This window comes from Lynx rufus, unplaced genomic scaffold (genome assembly GCF_022079265.1).
Source record: "Lynx rufus isolate CCGP_SWC_20201006 ecotype Redwood Valley unplaced genomic scaffold, mLynRuf1.p SCAF_15, whole genome shotgun sequence".
NCBI classification, from domain to species: domain Eukaryota; kingdom Metazoa; phylum Chordata; class Mammalia; order Carnivora; family Felidae; genus Lynx; species Lynx rufus.
The window spans coordinates 42,208,582-42,230,119 of NW_025814829.1; the positions used below are offsets into that span (position 1 = coordinate 42,208,582).

Consider the following 21,538-nt stretch of genomic DNA (forward strand, 5'->3'; position numbering starts at 1 on the left):
TTGTTTTAAGGGTATATGGTTTCTAAGTTTTAATTTTCATAACTGCCCTCTTAATATGTTCTGAGGAAGCACAAATTTTTTGACACCAAAAGGCACATTTCAATAAGCAATTTTCTGTATTATTGAAAATCAAAGGATACCTTATATTAGTAGCTTTCATTCATTTTGAAGGAACTGTTCTGTAGTCTTCCTATAGATTTTGGTTTTGCCCTGAATTTTCCCTCAGAAACAGCCTTAAACATACTTAATTAAAGAAAATTATATCGTTTTGGTGTAACAGGAGCCTCCTATGACCAAGTTATTCTTTCTGTCAGAATTAAGAGAAATAAAGATCCTTTCCTTTAAATCATGAAGGAGTAGTTTTAGACTAATTTTTCCTGTCCCAGGAAATTTGTTTTCCAATGGGAAATTTGAAACTATTGAATTAGGTACTAAATTGATCTAAATTTCCACTAATAAACCTAGTAGATCTCACTTGGTGGTTTTCCTCAGATTACTTCCTTATGATAAATTTAATTGTGAGCCTTGACACCTGAGATAGTCCAATTGTTTTGTTTTCTTTCCACAGAAAATATTACAGCAGAGCATATTGTGAGTAATGACAGCTCGGATAGCGATGATGAATCACAAGAACCCAAAGGTAAGGGAATTTTCTCTGGCAGAGGTCCATTAGAAAAGAATATGAATGTTGTGTCTGATTGTCTCACTGAGTGCTATCGAATTGTAGCTTTCAGTTCACAGAGAAAATCAATGTTGTATGTGTAATAAAATGTACAACAGAAATATCCCTTACTCTTTTCTTTTTAATAGCTCAAAATGTTATCCGTGGGACAAATGGAGAATAAACTAAGACGGTAGAAGTAACGAATTCTAGGTCTGTTTAGAGCACCAGGCTTCTTGGTATGAAAATTGTGATATAGGAACATTTTCTAAGTTTATTTATTTATTTTGAGAGAGAGACAGAGAGTGCACACAAGCAGGAGAGAGGCAGAGAGAGGGAGAGAGAGAGAGAAAGAGAGAGAGAGAGAGAGAGAGAGAGAGAGAGAGAGAATCCCAAGCAGGCACTGTCAGTACAGAGCCCAACGTGGGGCATAATCCCACAAACCGTGAGATCACAACCTGAGCCCAGATCAAGAGTTGGACACTTAACCAGCTGAGCCACCCAGGCACCCTCTTATGGGAACATTTTTACATGGCTTTAAGTTAAAATTTTATCTTGAAAATTTTTATTATTGATAAAGTATCATGTGAAAACTTCTTCACACTCCCTGAGCCTTACCCCATTGTCAGCAATCTATCTTTTAGGAAGAGATCGGTGATAAAGTGGGGGAGAATTATCAAGAACTTTTTATTGTATATGTTATTTCTGAGTACAAATGAGTTTTTTAACACTTCGACAAGGCAGCTTTGAGCTTGGTGTGGATCAGGACATCAATGATGAAGTCGGGGCAGGGACAAGGTGAGGATCAGGGATATTTGTTGCCAATGTTATGTGGTAAATGGAGTGATTTTTACATTTTATAACAACTGGGTAAACGTCCTACAACAGTTTGAATATGATCACCTAGATTTTAGAAGATATTAAGTGTTTTCTTGCTCTAAAGTTCAAGAATTCCTCCAGCCGTGGTGTAGATGTTGGAAGAGCCCATTTAATCCTTGCTGCAAATCAACATTTTCACGCCTGAGCTGTGACTTACTCATCAGATGAGTTTGTATAACCTAGGAGAAAGCTACCTTCTCTGCAAAATTCAGCAGCTACACAAGACCACAGCTTGGCTAGCATGTAGTTTCTTGTAACGTTTTTAAAAAAATAATCTTTCCCTGGGCAGACAGAACTTTCCACCAGGCACTAGGTTTGACCACTGCTCGGTTTGCACTTCAGTCCCAATTTGCCCACTGTCCGGCTGCTTCACGCAGTCAGTGATTTGCCTCATTACGTATAGTAGCCAGGTCCTTAGGCAGGAACCCTGAAAGAACCCTGCGCTGGAAAGAACTCAGTCCTAATTCCCTCTCCTTCATAGTTTTAATTTTAATTTTTTTAGTTGTTCAGGTTTTCAGGTCTTTTTATTATTATTATTATTATTATTATTATTATTAATTTCCTTTTAATGAAGGGAGCTGGCCAGTACAAAGGGAATAGACAGCATATGTCTAACATTTCTAGAACTGATATTGACATAAGGACTGTCAGGTAGACATAATAATGGCTTGTTAATTATTAAGTAAATTACTATAGATGGTCAGTGCATTTGATCACCTCTGGTTACCCTAGGGCTGAGAAGTTCAAAGACCCTTTGAACATGGCTGCTTTGGTTTTAGTACCAGCCTAGTTTGGTGAAGGCTGTTGAGGATTATTTGGGGATTTCTAGTATTAGCTCTTAATATTCATTTTCTTCCTTTTAAATAAAATGTTTTTACAGTAGTTTTAGATTGACAACAAAATTGAGCGAAAAGAACAGAGAGTTCCCATATACCTCCTGAACCCACACACACACAGAGCCTCCCCCACTATCAACATCCTATATCAGAGTGGTACATTTGTTATAATCCATGAACCTACATTGACACATCATTATCACCCCAAGTCCAAACTTTAGGATTTACTCTTGGTATCATATATTCTGTAGGTTTTCACAAACGTATAATGACATGTATCTACCATTATAGTTTGATGCAGAGTACTTTCACTGCCTTAAACATCCCTCTGTGTTGTTTATTCATCCCTCTACCCCCACCCCACCCCAACCTCTGGCAACCACTCGTATTTTTACTATCTTCATAGTTTTGCTTTTTTTTCCAGAATGTCATATTGTTGGAATCATACAGAGTATATAGCCTTTTCATATTGACTTCTTTCACTTAGTAATATGCATTTTAATTTCCTCCATGTCTTTTCATGGCTTGAGAGCTCTTTTTTGTTTGTGTTGGTTTTGTTTTGATTTGTTTGTAGCACTGAGTAACATTCCAATGTCTGGATGTACCAGTTTATTTATCCATTCACCTATTGAAGGGCACCTTATTTTCTTCCAATTTTTGACAAATATGAATAAAGCTGCTACAAATGCTCATGTTCAAATTTTGTGTAGATATGTTTTCAACTCCTTTGGGTAAAAACCAAGAAACATGATTGCTAGATCATGTGATGGACGTATAATTTAGTTTTGTAGAAACTTCCAGGGGTGCCTGGGTGGCTCAGTTGATTGGGCATCTGACTCTTGATGTCAGCTCAGGTCCTTTTTTTGTTTTTTGGGTTTTTTTTTTTTTGTATTTTTTTTAAATTAAATTCGAGTTAGTTAACACACAATGTAGTATTGGTTTCAGGAGTAGAGCCCAGTGATTCATGACTTACATATAACACCCAGTGCTTATCTCAACAAGTGCCCTCCTTCCTTAATGCTCGTCTCTAATTTAGCCCATCCTGCCATCCACCTCCCCTCCAGCAACCCTCAGTTTGTTCTCTGAACTTATGAGTCTCTTATATATTCTACACAATATTCTATTGTGTATATATGCATACACACAATAGAATATCACTCAGCGATCAAAAAGAATGAAATCTTGCCATTTGCAATGATGTAGATGGAGCTAGAATGTATTATGCTAAGCAAAATAAGTCAATGAGAGAATTCCACTCATATGTGGACTTAAGAAACAAAACAGATGAACATATGAGAGCGGCTGGAAAGAGAGAGGGAAATAAACCATGAGAGACTCTTAATGATAGAGGACAAACTGTGAGTTGATGGAGGGAGTTGGGTGGGAGATGGGCTAGCCAGGTGATATGATGGGTATTTAGGATTGTGGGTGTTGCATGTAAATGATGAATCACTGAATTCTATTTCTGAAACCAGTGTTGTACTGTATGTTAACTAACTCGAATTTAAATAAAATTTTGAAAAGACAAAAAAAAGAGTCTCTTATGGTTTGCCTCCCTCTGTTTTTATCTTATTTTTCCTTCTCTTCCCCTATGTTCATCTGTTTTGTTTCTTTTTTTTTTTAACATTTATTTATTTTTGAGAAGAGAGAGAGCATGAGCAGGAGAGGAGAGAGAAAGAGGGAGACACAGAATCTGAAACAGGCTCCAGGCTCTGAACTGTCAGTACAGAGCCCGACATGGGGCTCAAACTCATGGACCGTGAGATCATGACCTGAGCCGAAGTCGGATGCTTAACCGACTGAGCCACCCAGGTGCCCCATCTGTTTTGTTTCTTAAAGTCCACATATGAGTGAAATCATATGATATTTGTCTTTCTCTGACTGGCGTATTTCACTGAGCATAATATATTCTAGTTCCACCCAGGTTGTTGCAAATGGCAAGATTTTGGTTTTTTTGATCACCGAGTAACATTCCATTGTGTGTGTATGTATATGTATATACATATCACATCCTCTTTATCCATTCATCAGTCGATGGACATTTGGGTTCTTTCCATTATTTGGCTATTGTTGATAGTGCTGCTATAAACATTGGGATGCATGTGCCCTTTCAAATCAGCATTATTTTATGCTTTGGATAAATACCTAGTAGTGCAATTGCTGGGTCATAGGGTAGTTCTACTTTTAATTTTTTGAGGAATCTCCATACTGTTTTCCAGAGTGGCTGCACTAGTTTGCATTCCCACCAACAGTGCAAAAATCAGTGATCTCGGCTCAAGTCTTGATCTCACCTCCAGTCATGATCTCAGGGTTGTGAGTTTGAGCCCCACATTGGGCTCTGTGTTGGATGTAAAGGCTACTTGAAAGAAAGAAAGAAAGAAAGAAAGAAAGAAAGAAAGAAAGAAAGAAAGAAAGAAAGAAAGAAACCTCCCAAGTGGCTGTACTGATTTGCATTCCCATGAGCATGTATAAGTGTTCCTGTTGCTTCATATCCTCACCAGCATTCAGTAATGCCAGTGTTTACAATTTGCACATTTCTAATAGATGTGTAGTGTTATCTCATTGTTGCTTAATTTGTATTTCCCTGATGACATATGATGTGGAGCATCTTTTCATGTGCTTACTTGCCATTTCTGTGTCTTCTTTGGTGAGGTGTCTGTTACCCATTTTTTAAATTGGGATGTTTGTTTTCTTATTTTGAATTTTAAGAGTTCTTTGTACATTTTGGATAACAGTCCTTTCTTAGATGTCTTCTGCAAATATTTTCCCCCAGTCCGTGTCTTGTCTTCTCATGGTCTTGAGGCTTCTTCATTTTTCGTCTTATGATTTTGAGCAAGGTCTTCAGGGATTTTCAACTTTGGTTTCTTCAAATCTATACTGGCCTCATTTTACTTGCTCTCATAGAATTGTTATAATTATCAAATTGCAAATGCATACAAAGGACTTTAAGTTGTAAAAGACTATGCAAATAGAAATGTGCTTAGTATTATAACTAAAACAGTAGATTATCATTTATATGTTGAAGCCTGGGTTTGTCCCACAAATGATGCCATTTCTAAGTGTCTCATAAGGACAGTAGATTTTCTAGTGCAGAGTGTTTATTTAATAATAGCAATAATGATGATGATGATGATGGTAATTATGATGGTGCAAAAGAAGGAAGAGGAGGAGAAGGAAGGAAAGAGGAAGAAGGAGAAAAGGAGAGGGAGGTGGAGGAGGAGGAGGAAGCTACAAATTACTGATTATCTTATTCATATCCTGTGTAACTGAAGATATAAATCATTCACTTTATTATTTATTTATTTATTTACTTACTTACTTACTTACTTATTTACTTATTTTTGAGAGAGAGTGCATGCAAGTGGGGGAGAGGAGCAAAGGGGGAGAGAGAGAGGGAATTTTAAGCAGGCTCCACTCTCAGTGCAGAGTCCAGTATGGGGCTCAATCCCATGACTCTGGTATCATGACAGGAGTCAAAATCAAGAGTGGGACACTCAACTGACTGGGCCCCCGGGCACCTCTAAATCATTCATTTTATTTGTTTTAATGATTATTTACTTACTTTGAGGGAGAGAGAGAGCGCATGCATGAGCAGGGGAGGGGTAGAGAGAGGGGTCAGGGGGAGAGAGAATCCCAAGCAGGCTCCATGCTGTCAGCACAGAGCCCAATGTGAGGCTCAAATTCATGAATCATGAGTCAGATGCTTAACTGACTGAACCACCCAGGCACCACTAAATCATTCACTTTAAAGCCTAATTTGTTCTCGTGAAAGATTTTCTCTGTCATATTTGGCTTTAGAAAGTGTGAGAGTAGGAAAATGTATGTGTTTTTTGTATGTAGTCATCGGAATTCGTTCCTGAAAGAAATATCCATTCATTTACTTAGCTCAGTTAAGCAAATCTTTATGAGGATAAAAATCAGTATTTATTATGGTTTTATGTATGTTTAATTAACATTTACTAGAAATTATGAAGTTTGAACATAGACTTTTTTTCTCAAATACACACACATACAGTTTTACATATTGCATATAAAGAGAGTTCCCAGAAATCTGAACAGAGGGATGTAGGCAGGTGGGGTTATACTCGACCACAGTTTTCTTCGATTTGGATTGTGAATGAATCATATCAAGGATAATGATTATGCAGCTGCTGCTGTCACCACAACTATCTCTTCTACTAACTAATGTTTGTTAAGAATTTAATATGGGCCATGCACTTTTCTAAGAGATTTACACAAATGCACTATCTCAGTCTTCACAACAGCCCTGTGGGGTTTACTGATGAGGAAATGAAGGCTGAAAAGAGTTAACTAGTTAAGCAGCGGAGAGAGGATTGAAATCCAGGCAATCTGATTCTGGAGCCTATGTTCTAAACATGGCTTCCCAAGTAACGGTGATATTTGTGTAGGTTTGAAGGAAGAAGTCATTTAAGACTGCTTCTTTTGGAAAGTTGCTGAATTGTAAGACATTTTAAAGCACATGTTTAAATTACATGGCTTTAAATTCCATACTTTACAAGCAAGGATGAAATGACTATTTATAGAGTGTTTATTGGGCAGCAAATATGCGTGTTGAATCCTTCAGGTGCCTATTCTCAGTTTGCATGATTTCTGGATGTTTACTAAACAGGATACGGAACGCAACTTAAGTAATGAAGAGGAGAGGATTATCTACTGTGGAATTTCCCTCTGTGTGTGTGTGTGTGTGTGTGTGTGTGTAGCCAAGAGAAAAGGAAGAAAAGGACTAGGGAAGGACAGAAAGGGGAAAGTAGCAGTTTGCCTGAAAACCTAAGCATAGACCAAGTAACACATTAAGAACATAACCTCTAGACTGACTATAGGTAAAGGATAAAGTAAGAAAAATTTAAGAACAAAAATTATTAACTGAAATATTTTACTGCATTAATTTATACAAATAAATGCTTGTTAAATCAAAAGCCATAGAGCTTCGCTCTTAATTTTTTTTTTTAAGTTTATTTATTTATTTTGAGAGAGAGAAAGCGCACAAGCTGGGGTGGGGCAGAGAGAAGGAAAGAGCCCCAATGTGGGGCTCGAACTCACACACTGTGAGATCATGACCTCAGCTGAGATCAAGAGTCAGATGCTTAATCGACTGCGCCACCCAAGTGCCCCTAGCTTTGCTGTTAATTTTAACGTTCAGTTGCCCAAAGATTTTTTCAATGGATTTGGGAATCTACACAATGGTTTTTTTTTCTTTTTCCTTAGGCACTGAAAATGAAGATGCTAAAAGGGAATATCAAAATGATAACCAAGCAAGTTGGGTCCATCGTATGTTAATGGCTTTGGTGAGTGATTCAACTTTATTCAATACCAGAGAAGGACGTGCTGGGAAGGTACACAACTTCATGTTGGGCTTGAATCTCAATACATCCTATCCAATATCTCCTCTGAAAGACTTTACCACACAGGAATCGTTGGATGAAGATGAATTGGATACAGCTGTTGCAGGTAAGCACACAACACAAAATCCATGTGTTTGTTTCTCCTAATTCAGGAGATCTGTATTCCTTTCTAGGGAGAAGAAGCTTTTTGATCATATTCAATATTTATTCACATATACTCAATTACAGCTACATCCATGTAATGTGTGAAGGGCTTCAGATTACTGTTTTTTAGAAGAAGAACATCCATTAGACAGGAAAGGGCATAGTTATTTCAGCATAGAAAATTTTCATTGAAACATTGAGGAGGGATCTTAGATCCTCTCTGTAGTGGACAAGGTTCACTCAGAAAACAGGAAACCCTCTCCCTTGTTTAATTGAGAGGGGTTTAAAGTAGGGAAGTAGGTGTTTACAAAATTGCTCCAAGGCTTGGAAGAGCAAGCTCCAGACTGAGCTTCTAGAAATGATTCCAAAAACACTTTAGAATCACCCCCAACAAACGCCCACACAACTGTGCTTGGCAGTAGAAATGGCAGAAATGTAGCCTCTGTCTCATTTCCTCCTTTGAATCTCATGTGGGTTTTTCTCCTTGGCAAAGGACAGGTCTCAGCAGAACCAGTGCTGGAAGGGATTCTGGTAAATGGGGTCCTTAGTTGGCCATCTGCTGCCACACAGTAATGCATGCAACCCAAGTGCGTGAAATAGAGTTGAGTTCACCAGTCTCAGTGACCATCAGGCTACTGAGTGTGTCCCTCCAGTTCTCAGAAAGGTTAGGTAGCTTTCTTAAGGCCAGCTGGTCAGAACCCACTCAGTGGGCCAAATTCCAAAGAATAATTCCCTTTATTCTTCAGTTCATTTCATGTTTCAAATTAAAAGTTAAATTTGCCTTGGTGACTAATCAATTCATAATAATCTTTCTTATAATGATTCTGTCATCTTAAATCTTTCTACTACATCACACCATCATTTTTTCTGTTAACTGCCCAAATGTCATTTCCCAGTCATTTCTGCCTAAGGGCATCAAGAGGAAGCTTTAGAAACTTAAGTGGAATTTTTCCAAAAACCTTTCTTCTACTCTTTGGTTAAGCATCATGCCTATAAAATATTTGTGAAAATTAGGGCATGACTTTAGGTTTGGTGGTGTTTCTCATAGTGCTGTTTCCATTTGTTGCTTGAGCTTAAGGGAAATTGCAAACGCAGAAGTTGCCCTTGTTGTTTAAACAAGAGGAGTAGAAACTCACTATACTTTGTATTATGTTTCTGGCATCCAAGTCTAGGATGTGAGGTATGGTATGATTATATACCTGTAATCCAAACCCTTTCATATATTAGCAATGATAAAAGTCTATTTGTGATAAAATCAATATCCCATTTGAAAATTCATCCAAAATTAAAAAAAAAAAACACGACCATTTATCAGTGACATTACTTGTCTTGTGGCACATGATTATACTTACTGCCGTTATAATCCCCATTCTCAAAGATCATTTAGAATTAGGAAGAATCTTTAGTTATATTCCACTATAGAAAAGGGAGATCAGAGAAAATCGTTCTCATTTTCCAAAATTTATCAGCTGAGCTAGAATGGGGTCACAGACCTCAGCATTGCTCAAAAGCTCTTCCTTTCTGCTACACTCCATGTCTCTGTTAGTCATTGTTTTGCTGATGTAAAATGGAAGTTTCCTTTCTGTGTACTATATTACATCTGTTTTATGTTATTACTTTGATTCATTTACCCAGCATAGCTCTGTGGTTTGCACAGCATGAATTCTTCACACTGCATTTTAACAACTTCCTGGTAGTTTTGCAATATTTTATGTAGATTCAGAGGCATTAGGGTTGCTAGATCAAATACAGCAGGCCTAGTTAAATTTGAAATTCAAATTATAGATTATACATATAATATATATATTGTATATATTATATATATAATACACACACACACACACACACACACACACACACACCTATGTAAATATGGCCCCTGCAACATTTGGGACATACTTGTCCTAAAAAATTATTTGTTGTTTGTTTGAAATTCAAATTTAACAGCATCTTGTATTTTTAGTAGATAAATTTGGTAACCTTAGGAAATGCACGGCTTTTGTTATTTTCACCTTCTTTCAAATTGTTCTTCATTTTCATCTTCTTTCCTTTGTTCATGCATTTACACAGTATTTGCAGAGTACTTGCAATGTGTTTAGTTCTAGAGACCCAGTGCTCAGCAAGACAAATGTAATTCTCACCCTCATAAAAATTAAAATCATTTTTTGACCTTTCCTTAAAGTTTTGATTCATAGGAGGGATTTGTATACTCTAGTTAAGAATAATAGAAAAGTAGAGTGAAACTAAAACCCAGCAACCCTGATTCTGGTGGAACTGTGGGACACAGTCCTCACTTCTCTCCATAGTGCTTGGAGAACAGAGTTGTACATCACCTTATCTGACTCCTTTCTTTATTGGGTGCTCTTTGGAGGAAGTCTCATGATTGGTTCTCATAAAGTAAAATGAGGAAGCAGAAAAATAAATCGTCTCAAAATATGGTATTACATTGACTAACCATTCTTTTGTTGGCCTGTTTTGGAATGTTTTAACCGAAAATTGTTTTAAATTAATGATCTTTGGAAGGAACTTTAAATTTATTTCTTTGTGCTGTATCTCATAAAAACTCTATTTCACTCACTTTATATTTATCCAGTTGAGAAAATGTATACGGCCTATTGATTTTAGTCAAGAAGCCAGTCGGGTCAGTGATGAGCTCGTTCAAATCTATAATTCACAGATTAACATTGCTAAAAAATGACTGCAGTTTAGACTGGATTTGCTAAATCGATTAGTGCTTTTTCAGACAGCTCCTTACTAAGGTAGACCCTGTTTATCTCCTGATTATTTCCAAGCTTTAGACTAACTATGTATGTGGAGCTTAAAGTTAAAAGATGTATCATAAACTATAATCATCAACTATAATCATCTTGGCTCATAAAGTCTTCATTAAAAGTTCTATTTATTATACACTTTAAAATACCATATCTTAATTAAAACATTCACTAAGTTTATTTCTTTTATTTTTGTACCCTGCCCCTATGCAAAAAAAAACAAAAAAAAAACCACACACACACACAGATTTTAGGAAAACCTTACATTTTGGTTTACCTATGATGATTTTGTTTTTACAGATTAAAATTTGAGTATCTTAAAATTAAAACAATCTCTTAACCTAAAATGAGAAAAAAAAATAGTGCAGTTTTTGTGCCTATTACCTCACCTTGCAGACAATCTTTTGAAAATAAGAGAAGGTGGATTCCTCTCATTTGTTTACTTCAGAATCATTGTATACCTTTAGAACCTAATTTTGGAGAAGCTGCCCATTAATTACATAACTTCTTTCCTGTTTACTTTTGTGTTTATGTTATTCACTGTGACACATACCATCTGGAATAAAAAATCGAGGCATGAGTTAATTTAGGCCAGAGTTCAATACACAAACAGCCAAACATTTTGGTACATCAGAAATTGAATCTGTGTGATGTGTTTATAAAATGACCGTTGCAGATACCTGCAGATACAGTATCTGCAGATACAGCTGAACTGCTTTAAGGAGGTGGTACGTAATTATAGAACCCAGCATGTTTCCATACCTATCAAAAAACCTGATTAACTCACTTATAGGTTTAGAAACCATGTGGGCTTTAAACTATGGGAGGATATTCCTCCATAGTGGTATTCATCAAACTCTCTATGACATTCTAGTGGATGTCATACAATAAATCGGGTTCAAGTTCAAATAAATTTGGAAAACTAACAGCTCCATCCCCCTTTTCACAATGCAGTGGGATACTCTAATGAATTTAAGCAGACTGGCTTACTTAATGTGCCTCAAGTATAGGACTTGAAAAGCAGACTGGCTTACATTTGAATCCTGGGTGCGCCATTTATTAGCTGGACAGTCTTGAGCCCTTACTTAGCATAAGTCTCGGTTAACAATGGTAGAAAAGTGGGACCAAACTAAAAACCGACAGCCCTGATCCTGATGGAACCGTAGGGCAGTGAGGTTGCAGCAATCCTCACAGTTTATTCCTTGTAAAATAGAAATCATAGCTTACTTATAAAATAGAAGTAATAGTGATATCTATCTTAGAGACTTACTGTGAGGATTAAATAGCATCTTCATTAAAAAGAGCAGTTAGCCCAAGGCAAACACAATAACTGGCTATTACTTTAAGCTGTTGAAATCATATTTCTCAAACCCATTTGATCATGGAACTCTTATTTTGTGTAAAGAACATCTGTTAATATCTTGCAAAACTATGTTGTTTGCAACACAAGTAGGAAACACTACTTCCTGTCAGTTTATTTGGAAGGGCGGAAATACGGTGTTTAGTTATGTGCCACAGCTGGGAATTGGTGCACATAATGATTTGTCTCTCAGGTGTTATCTTGGATATAAAAGAGGAAGAGGGACACTACCAGTTTTATGATGAGAGGGAGCAAACCAAACGGAATATGAGAGAAATGGTCTGTTTTTGTAATCTTTTAGCTAAGATTTTAAAAAGCACGATTTATGAAGCCAAAGAAAGATATTTGTGATATCATTTTACTTTATCATATTAGGGGAAAATCACTGCAGTGTAAAAAAAAATACTGCCACTAATATGTTTTTAAAACTTTTGTGTTTACCTGTGATGAAATACACATATTAATGTGGTTTTAATGATTGACAGATGCATGTGTAGGTAGCCTCTCTATATTGTAATTATTGCTTTTTAAGTTACCCATTGTATTTACTTTTTTTTAATTGTATATGTTTTTTATTTTAGAGAGAGAAAGTGCGAGCAGGGGAGAGGGAGAGAGAGAGAGTGAGAGAGAGAGAGAGGTGGGGGGTGGGGGGAATCTCAAGCAAGCTCCACACTCAGTGCAGAGCCCAACGTGGGGCTCCATCCCATGACCCTGGGATCATGACCTGAACCAAAATCAAGAGGCAGATGCTCAACCCACTGAGCCACCCAGGCACCCCTTAAGTCATCCATTTTAAACCCTTTCAATTTTATGGCCATGCCGCTTACTGAAGTAACAACATGACCCTATGCAGAAGGCTTAGACCCTGTGGGCCTGTCTTAGAATCCAGACTGTCACTGTATGAAACTGGACCCCTTGGGTTTTAGTTTCCTTATCTTTAAAATGACACTCATAACACCTTTTTTGGTAAGAGTATTATGGGGATGATAAATATCATATATGAAATTTCTAATACATTATAGACCCTCAAAATAAATGAAGCTGTTTTTAGGAGAAATAAAAGTACCCAAATAATAAATTTCAGCTCTTATTAAAATATTTAAAAACTAATATAAGACAAGACTCACAAACATTCACATAAAACATTCACATATGTAATTTTTAAACAATAAGAATTTCAGAGGAATAAATATTAAAATCACATTTGATAATATATGTATTTTTCAGTGTTATAATTCTTAGGTTCCAGTTTCTGTGATGGATAGAAATTTAGAATCTTGGCTGGTAGAAAAATACCTTGTCACTACAATCCATACATACTTGATAAGAAAAGAGAATTAACCTAAAGATAATTATTTAAAGAATAATTTCTTTTGTCTTTCCTTGCTGACCTATTTATTCACCTTAGACATAGCAAGACTTTTTCTTTTTTTTAACTTGGCCCACATTTTCATTTAGTTATATGACCTTATTCTTGTCTAAACCACTCCCCCCATAGCCTGTTTTTTTTTTAAGCATATTTGGTTTTTTGTTTGTTTGTTTGTTTAAGGTCATTCATTCACACCCTTTCTCATTCAACAGTTCTGGGCGGTACAAATCACCTTGCTGTAAACTCTGTTCTGCTTTGTTCATAAACACACTAATATATGTTTGTAGCACTCACTTGTTATTCAGTATTTTAGGGATGAGAAATTTTAATAAATATGAGAGAAGAAAACACATGACTCTGTGTTAACTGTAGAAACTTAGAAGGATAATAATATTTTCTTAAGTAACTAAACCAAAGTCTAATTTAGAACTGGTTTCGATTCACACGGAATAAACATCAAGGCTAATTGTCTCATCGGTGCTTTTCAGCTTTTAATGATGATGAGGATTGTGGATTTAATGGGACAGTAAGAAGTTAAAGATTTGCCTAACTTTTGGATCTCTTGCTCTTACAAAACATAACAATAAAATTCACTATATAGTCAGTATCATTCTTACTTAGAAATATATGGAGGAAACTAACATTCAATGGGTTCCCATCATGTGCTGAACATTTTCCTGAATAATAGGTATTAACTACATTTTCAGGTGATTCTATAAACACGGGTTGGTCTGGCCCTCTAGTTTTGATTGTTGCCTCTGTGAAAAGGCTTGCCAAGTGGAATTTCAGTGCTTCCTCAGAGATCATAATCACTCTGTTCTTTCTTGAGCATAATCACTCTGTTCTTCTTAACAGTCCACGTGTGAAGACAAGGGAACAGAACAAAACAATTACAGGTTATTTCATTCAGCTCAGATCACTTCGGTTCTGATCACATTCCTTTTTCCTGGGAAGTGAATGTGGAGCACCACACATAAATGTGAAGAGTAGCATGTTACCATTTTATTCATAAAACAAATGATTTCTAGACCCTGCTACCTTTCAGATCCTCTGTCACCTCATTTCACTCCCCTCTGATACTGTAGCCACACCAGGCTTCTTGCTGTTCTGCAAACATACCAAGTCAGATTCTGCCTTAGGGACATTGCTCTGGCTCTTTCCTCTCCCTAGAAAAAAAATATCCCTCCAAATCGTCAGCTGGTCAGTTCTGGTCTTCTTCTCAAAGAGGTCTCTCTTATTTATCCACCTGAAGTTACTCCCTATTATATTACCCTCTATCATTTTCTACATTGCATTTATCACTACCCGAACCATTTATCAGTCACGTGCTCTGTTAGAACAGAGTTTGCATCTTGTTCAGCACCTGAAATACAGCCCAAATATTAGCAGACAGTACACGTTTGCTGAATGTATTGGCTGGATTATTTCCTTGGACGCCCATCAGGGTGGTGCACTCTACCACACCCCCCCCCCCGGTTCTGTACTGTAGAGATGGATGTATTTCATCCTTCATTTATAGATGTCATCTACCTCACATGTCTGTTATGACTTAAAAACCAGATAATGTATGAGGAAATGTTTTTAAGCCAGTAAAGACCTAGGTAATGTGAGGTAAAGCTTAGAATTAATGCCAGGGCCTGAGCTAAGTACTTTCCATGCATTGTCTCACTTCATCTTCACAGCACCTTTATTTGATTCTTTTACCTGATGGTACAGATACGGAAACTAGGAGTTAAAGACAATAATTCATTGGCAGCTGCTAAAGCTGGACTCCTGCCCAGCTCTGTTTGTCTCCAAAGCCTGAGGACCTAACCATATAAAACTTTATTCACAAACTTACCTTAAAAATATTTTGGGGGCACCTGGGGGGGCTTAGTCGGTTGAGCATCAACTCTTGGTTTCGGCTCAGGTCATGATCTCATGGTTCGTGAGCTTGAGCCCCAGATTGGGCTCTGCATTGACAGATCAGGGTCTGCTTGGGATCCTCTCACTCCCTCTCTCTCTACCCCGCCCCCATGCACTCTCTCTTTTTCCCCTCTCTCAAAATAAATACTATTTTTAAAATGCATTTTTTTATGTTCTAAATAATGTGAAATGGCCATTTAATTTATTCTTTTCTTTCTTCCCTTTTTAAAGATCCTGATGAATTTGAGCAAATATATGAGCCTCTGGATGTCAAAAGTAAAAAGATTCATGTAGTGGACAGTGGCCTCACATTTAACCTGCCATACCCCTTGATCCTGAGACCTCAGAGAGGAGTCGATCTCATTATCTCCTTTGACTTTTCTGCACGACCAAGTGACTCTAGTCCTCCATTCAAGGTAAGGAGAATTTATACAACATTCCATTATCTAGCATGTTCATTTGCATGCCTTGTAGATATTTTAGTCCTCTTCACTCCAATTTCTTTTCCCTTTAGCCTATTTTCTACATTATGATGAGTAATATTTTAAAAACACAGATGTGATTTAATCACTTCCATTCTTTAAGAAATTTGTAAAATTTAAAAATTTTTTAAAGAAATTTGTAAATGATTTCCCATGACCCACATTAAAGTTCACAGTCTTCAACAGAACAAGAATGATGCAATGTATCTGACGTTCAAGGAAATGAAGCTGAAAGTTGGATGTTAGCAAGTAAAAGATAATTAAAACCATGCCAGGGGAATATATACTCTCAAGAAGAGGACATAAAATAGTATCTTGAAAATTTAACAACAACTATCAGGGAAAAATAATGAAAATTAAGGAATTGGGGAACAGGAAAACTATGTGTGTATGTGAACAGGTGGGTTGTTAATAGAAGAGATTTGAGCGTATTTAAATGCTGATGCCTGGGAGTCATTAATGAAGATGTTATTGGAGAGTGGAGAGATGACATATATGATAGAGTCAGAGTCACAGTCCTGGAAACTTACAGGGGTGAGGAGTACAAAGCAGATTTAAAAAAATACAGTTGGAAAGTAGTATAGAAGTGTCCATATTGGGGCAAGAGGGTAGGATTTTTCACTGTTAGGCATGGAGAGGGGAAGATAGGAGAGTACTTATCTGATGACTTCTCACTCTTGTAGGAATTAGAAGTCAATGTTATCTTTTGAGAGTGAAAGGGTAGAGGTGGTGGAACCAGGGTCATGTGGAGAATAAAAGTCTGCCTCTGAAGAAATGAGAAAAAGTTCAGAACAGGCAACATAGATTGCTCAGCAACACTGTGATATTACCCAAGCGAGATCATGAATATTATTCCCTCCGCCTGGAACACCTCAAAATTTCTTTAGATGCATCTCCAATGTTATCTTTCTTGACCTCCACAGACCTAGTTTCAGTACAAAGGACTTAGTATATTCTTCTAATATGGCAATTTTCATGGTGTATTGTCTGTATTTGTTTACATATATATCTCTTCCACTGTCTGTGAACTCCTTGGGAACTAGAACACTATTTTGAATGTATGTTTTGTTTTAATCATTTGGTTCTAATTGTATTATAAGTGCCAGCCAAAGTGTAAGTAGGTCATTTTTTCGTTGGTGAATGAAGGAAATGTTATAACAGATATGGAGTTATTATCCCCATTTCATAGATTAAGAAATGGAAATTCATAGAAAGTAAGTGAAATAGTCCATGATCTCCCAACCAGGAAGAGTCAATGATAACCTGAGTCCTCTGGTATTTGCTTTCCTTTCTGTTATACTATGACTAGACTTCTCTCACGACTAATAGTGGCTGTCATAATAGCTCCTTAATATATATAAAGCCTCATATTTTAAAAATGCTTTCACATTTAATTTTTTTAGAGGCAGTTAGTGGTATTCTGACAAGGAAACAAGTATTGGTGAGATAAGCAATTTCATCATATCCTCACATTAAATAAGATAATGGGTAAACAGAACATAGTCCAGGACCTGGGTAGGAAAGTGCTAGTTAAGAAGTGGTCAAGCTGAAGGTGCCTGGTGGTTAATCATCCAATTCTTGATTTCGGCTCAGGTCATGATCTCACAGTTCATAAGATTGAGCCCGCGTGGAGCTCTGCACTGACAGCACGGAGCCTGCTTGGGATTCTCTCTCTCCCTCTCTTTCTCTGCCCCTCCTTCGCTTGTGGCCTCTCTATATCTCTCTTTCTCTCTCAAAATAAATAAAATAAAATGGACAATGAGTAAACAGAACATAGCTCAGGACATAGCTAGGAAAGTGCTAGTTAAGTGGTCAAGATGGGGGCTCCTGGGTGGCTCCATCAGTTAAGCATCCAACTCTTGATCTCCACTCAGGTCATGATCTCATGGTTTGTGAGATCAAGCCTCACACTGGGCTCTGAACTAACAGTGCGGAGCCTGTTTGGGATTCTCTCTCTCCCCCCTCTCTCCTTGCCCCTCGCCCACTCATGCTCTCTGTCTCTCTCAAAATAAATAAATAAAACTTTTTTTAAAATACCTTTAAAAAAAAGAAGAAGAAGCCGTTAAGCTGGACCAGCTTCCAAGGCTCCAGAATGACAATCTAACGCTCTTTCTCCTTCACTAGCTGCCTCCTCTGTATACATTGTAGATGTACATTTTTCTGTGCTGTGTGCTGTGTGCAGCAATTAATGATAAACCATGGTTCTTGATTTCCATAACATTTTAGCTTTCTTGGGGGAAAGGCTTTATATGCGAGAGTCATTTGGAAGGAAATTAAGAAACTTACTGTTAAAGAGTTATTTTGATTTATATGAGCATGGGTGTTATGGGAGATCCGTGTAAGAATAGACTGGTATGTCCTGGGGTAGATGAGCAGGGAAATAAATAGACCAGGATGAAAATGGCACAGAGATGGCAATGAGCACATCTGAGGAAGTGGAGTGATCTGATTCGAAGTGATAGATATTAAGCTCCCATTAGGAAGGCTTTAGGGGAGACTCTAAAATTGGATGATAGGAAATAGAGAAGCCGTGAAGGCTTTGCAGCCAGCAAACAGCCTCATGAAATTGGAATTTTAGGATGATTAATCTGACAGTGGAAAGTAGGACGAATTGAAGAAAGAAGAGCAAAAGATTAAAATTAAGAGGGATTTCATGTAATCCAAGCCTAGGATAATGAAGTACTGTACAGGGCAGGTGACTGAGAAAGCCAAGAGGAAGATCTGATGACCTACGAGCAGCTATGGGGGAGTGAATTTCAATGGATGACTGTAAGAGGATAGCTTGGAAACTAGTTCTGGACATGGAAGAAACTGTATTATTCATTTCACCAGGGGGGCTGGAAAATGTCAAAGCCATAATTTTATATATGAATCACAGCCCTGCCACCTCATGAGTTAATACAGGGAAGAAGGTTTGCACCTTCTTTGGTTATCACTTTGTACCTCTAAAAAGAACTTGTACTTTGTTGTAGTTTTTAAATGTACTTGACTCGTTGTTTCTAACTAAGAAGAATGTATACTTACTATTTAAAAATTTGGATATTTGGAATATATATTAAGTGCTTCTTGTACACAGACAACAGCTGCTGATATTTTGCAATTTTCTTCACGTGTGTGTGTGTGTGTGTGTGTGTGTGTGTGTCTGTGTGTGAACACCAGGATAATATAGTCTTGCATTTTGCTTCTTTCTACCTAGAATTATAAAGTGAGCATTTTCCCATGCCATTAAATAATTTTTAATGTTTATTTATTTATTTTGAGAGAGAGAGAGAGAGGCAGAGAGAGAAGGAGAGACAGAATCCCAAGCAAGCTCTACACTTAGCACAGATACCAACATGGGGCTCAGTCTCATGACCATGAGATCATGACCTGAGCCAAAATCAGGAATTGGACACTTAACTGACTGAGCCACCCAGGCACTCCCCCATTAAATTTTGTTTTAACATAATAAACACAGCATGCCAGGCACCTGGGTGGCTCAGTCAGTTAAGCGTCCTACATCAGCTCAGGTCATGATCTCATGGCTCATGAGTTCAAGCCCCACATTGGGCTCTGTGCTGATGGCTCAGAGCCTGGAGCCTGCTTCGGATTCTGTGTCTCCCTCTCTCTCTGTTCCTCCCCTGCTTGCACTCTGTCTCTGTCTCTGTCTCTGTCTCTGTCTCTCTCTCTCTCTCAAAAATAAATAAAAATTAAAAAAATTAAAAAAATTATAAACACAGCATGGTATCTCTATACGTATGTAAATATGCAAAAATTTTTAACAATGCTCTATTTTCAACTTTCAGATTATTGCTCTTTTGTCACTTTCTCTGTGATCATCCTTGCACATGAATCTTTAACCATACTTTTTATTAATTGCTTAGGTTGGCTTCTTAGATATGTATTAGTTTAGGACTTTTAATAAATATTTTTGGTTTGCTTTCCCAAAAGGCTGCACCAATTGACATTACTATATAAGATTGTATATGTGAGTCCTTATTTTACATGGCTTTTCCGGCTGAAAAAATATTGAAAACAAAGTTAAAAAAATTTACAATATGACAGAAAGAAAAAGAAGCACATTTTCCTCCAACTTTTCCCTTTGCTTGTGAGTGTAAATAGTTTGTTATGGTTATTTATATTCATGTTTTTAAACTACTTTTAATTGGATTATTAGTATTGCTGCTGTTCATTAGTAAGTATTTTATATCTTAAAGATATTAAAATTTGTCTTATTTTTGCAAATATGATCTAATGAGTATTTGTGTTGGAATTTTTATTTCTGATGATTTTAACATTTTAAATATTTATGTAGTCACTTCTTCCACTGGTTTTATTCTTGAAATTCATATTAACAAGATCAGTTACATATAGACTGATATTTTTCTTTTTCTTTTTCTTTTTTTCAAATTTTTTAAAATGTTTTTTCTGTTTTTGAGAGACAGAGACAGAGTATGAGCTGGGGCTGGGGGGGGCGGGGGAACAGAGAGAGAGGGCGACACAGGATCTGAAACAGGCTCCAGGCTCTGAGCTGTCAGCAGAGAGCCTGATGCAGGGCTTGAACTCACGAACTGCAAGATCATGACCTGAGCTGAAGTCAGCACTTAACTGACTGAGCCACCCAGCCACCCCGGTATTTTTCTTTGTATGATATTCTCTTAAAATATTCTAACTCATTAATATTTTTCAATATATTAGATGCATAATAACACAATCCCTCAAAGATATTATTTGCAATGCTTCCTTTATCATGTACTACAGAATGCCTAGATCTGTTTTGTATGTATCTATTGTATTCCATTGGTTCATCTGACAATCTGATCATTCTTATCTCAGTACCACACTGTATTTTAATAACTGTAGCTTTATTATATATTTACTATCTTAGAGCCTACAATCACTCCATCTATATAGATTTACAAATTCTGTAGACATTTCCAGCTATGCATTCTCATAGATGTGCTATAGAAATTTTGTCAATTCCTTTCATCTCACCTCTCTCCCCAATATGTATATATTTCCTTTTATTATTGGTTTAATATAGCATAAAACCCATTACTCTGGAAATAAGGATTTATATTTTCAAAGACTTACTATAAAGGAAATTACACACTATTGTTTATAATGTTTTCCTCCAGAAATTTTCTTTTTTTGAGTTGAAATATAAATGCCATTTGTAATAAAAGAGCAGAGCAAAGATGCTGGGCCAAAAAATAAAACCATAAACCTTATTTCACAATTATTGATAGAAGCATTTCATAAGTATAGTTAAAACTCAGATTTTGTCAGGGAGATATGAATGATAGATATCATGGCTTTTGATGGAGGCGATCACAGTTTTTATTGTATCTATGTTGTAACTGGCCTTGAAAACTGATGATGTCAATGTCAATAATACTGGAAGGTTTTTAGGTTTTCTTTTGTTTTTTTTTTTTTGTTTTAGGTTTGTAGGCACACACCCTAATAGTAGGCTGGATATAAAGAGCCTCATGATTCTAAATAATATTCTTACTGATTTGAAAAAATCAGTTCTATGTTTCATTTTCTCAAGAGTCTTTTTGTTAACTGTATAATAACTTAGATATATACCATACAAATATATTTCACCATTAGGGTCCATTCAAGGAGAATTCTAACAGCATTTGTCTTTAATGTTGGTCATGAAAATAAGCCAGGGGTGTTTTCACATTCAAGTCTGCGAAATGAACAGACTGATTTTAGGAAAAACATTTTTAAGAAAGCTTTGGCTCTTTTAAGGAGCAAGCAAAGAATATAGGAGAATTCAGAGT

The 21,538-nt window shown here is 36.7% G+C and overlaps 1 protein-coding gene across 3 annotated transcripts in view; it reads left to right on the forward strand.

Moving 5' to 3' along the window:
* PLA2G4A (phospholipase A2 group IVA) overlaps window positions 1-21,538 on the forward strand; it is a 158,311-nt gene that overhangs the window by 120,357 nt on the left and 16,416 nt on the right. For all 3 annotated transcript variants that reach the window (XM_047076921.1, XM_047076924.1, XM_047076922.1), the window contains 3 exons: window positions 569-640; window positions 7,603-7,845; window positions 15,520-15,704. In XM_047076921.1, coding sequence (XP_046932877.1) covers window positions 569-640; window positions 7,603-7,845; window positions 15,520-15,704 — 500 coding nt within the window. The remainder of the gene's footprint in view (window positions 1-568; window positions 641-7,602; window positions 7,846-15,519; window positions 15,705-21,538) is intronic.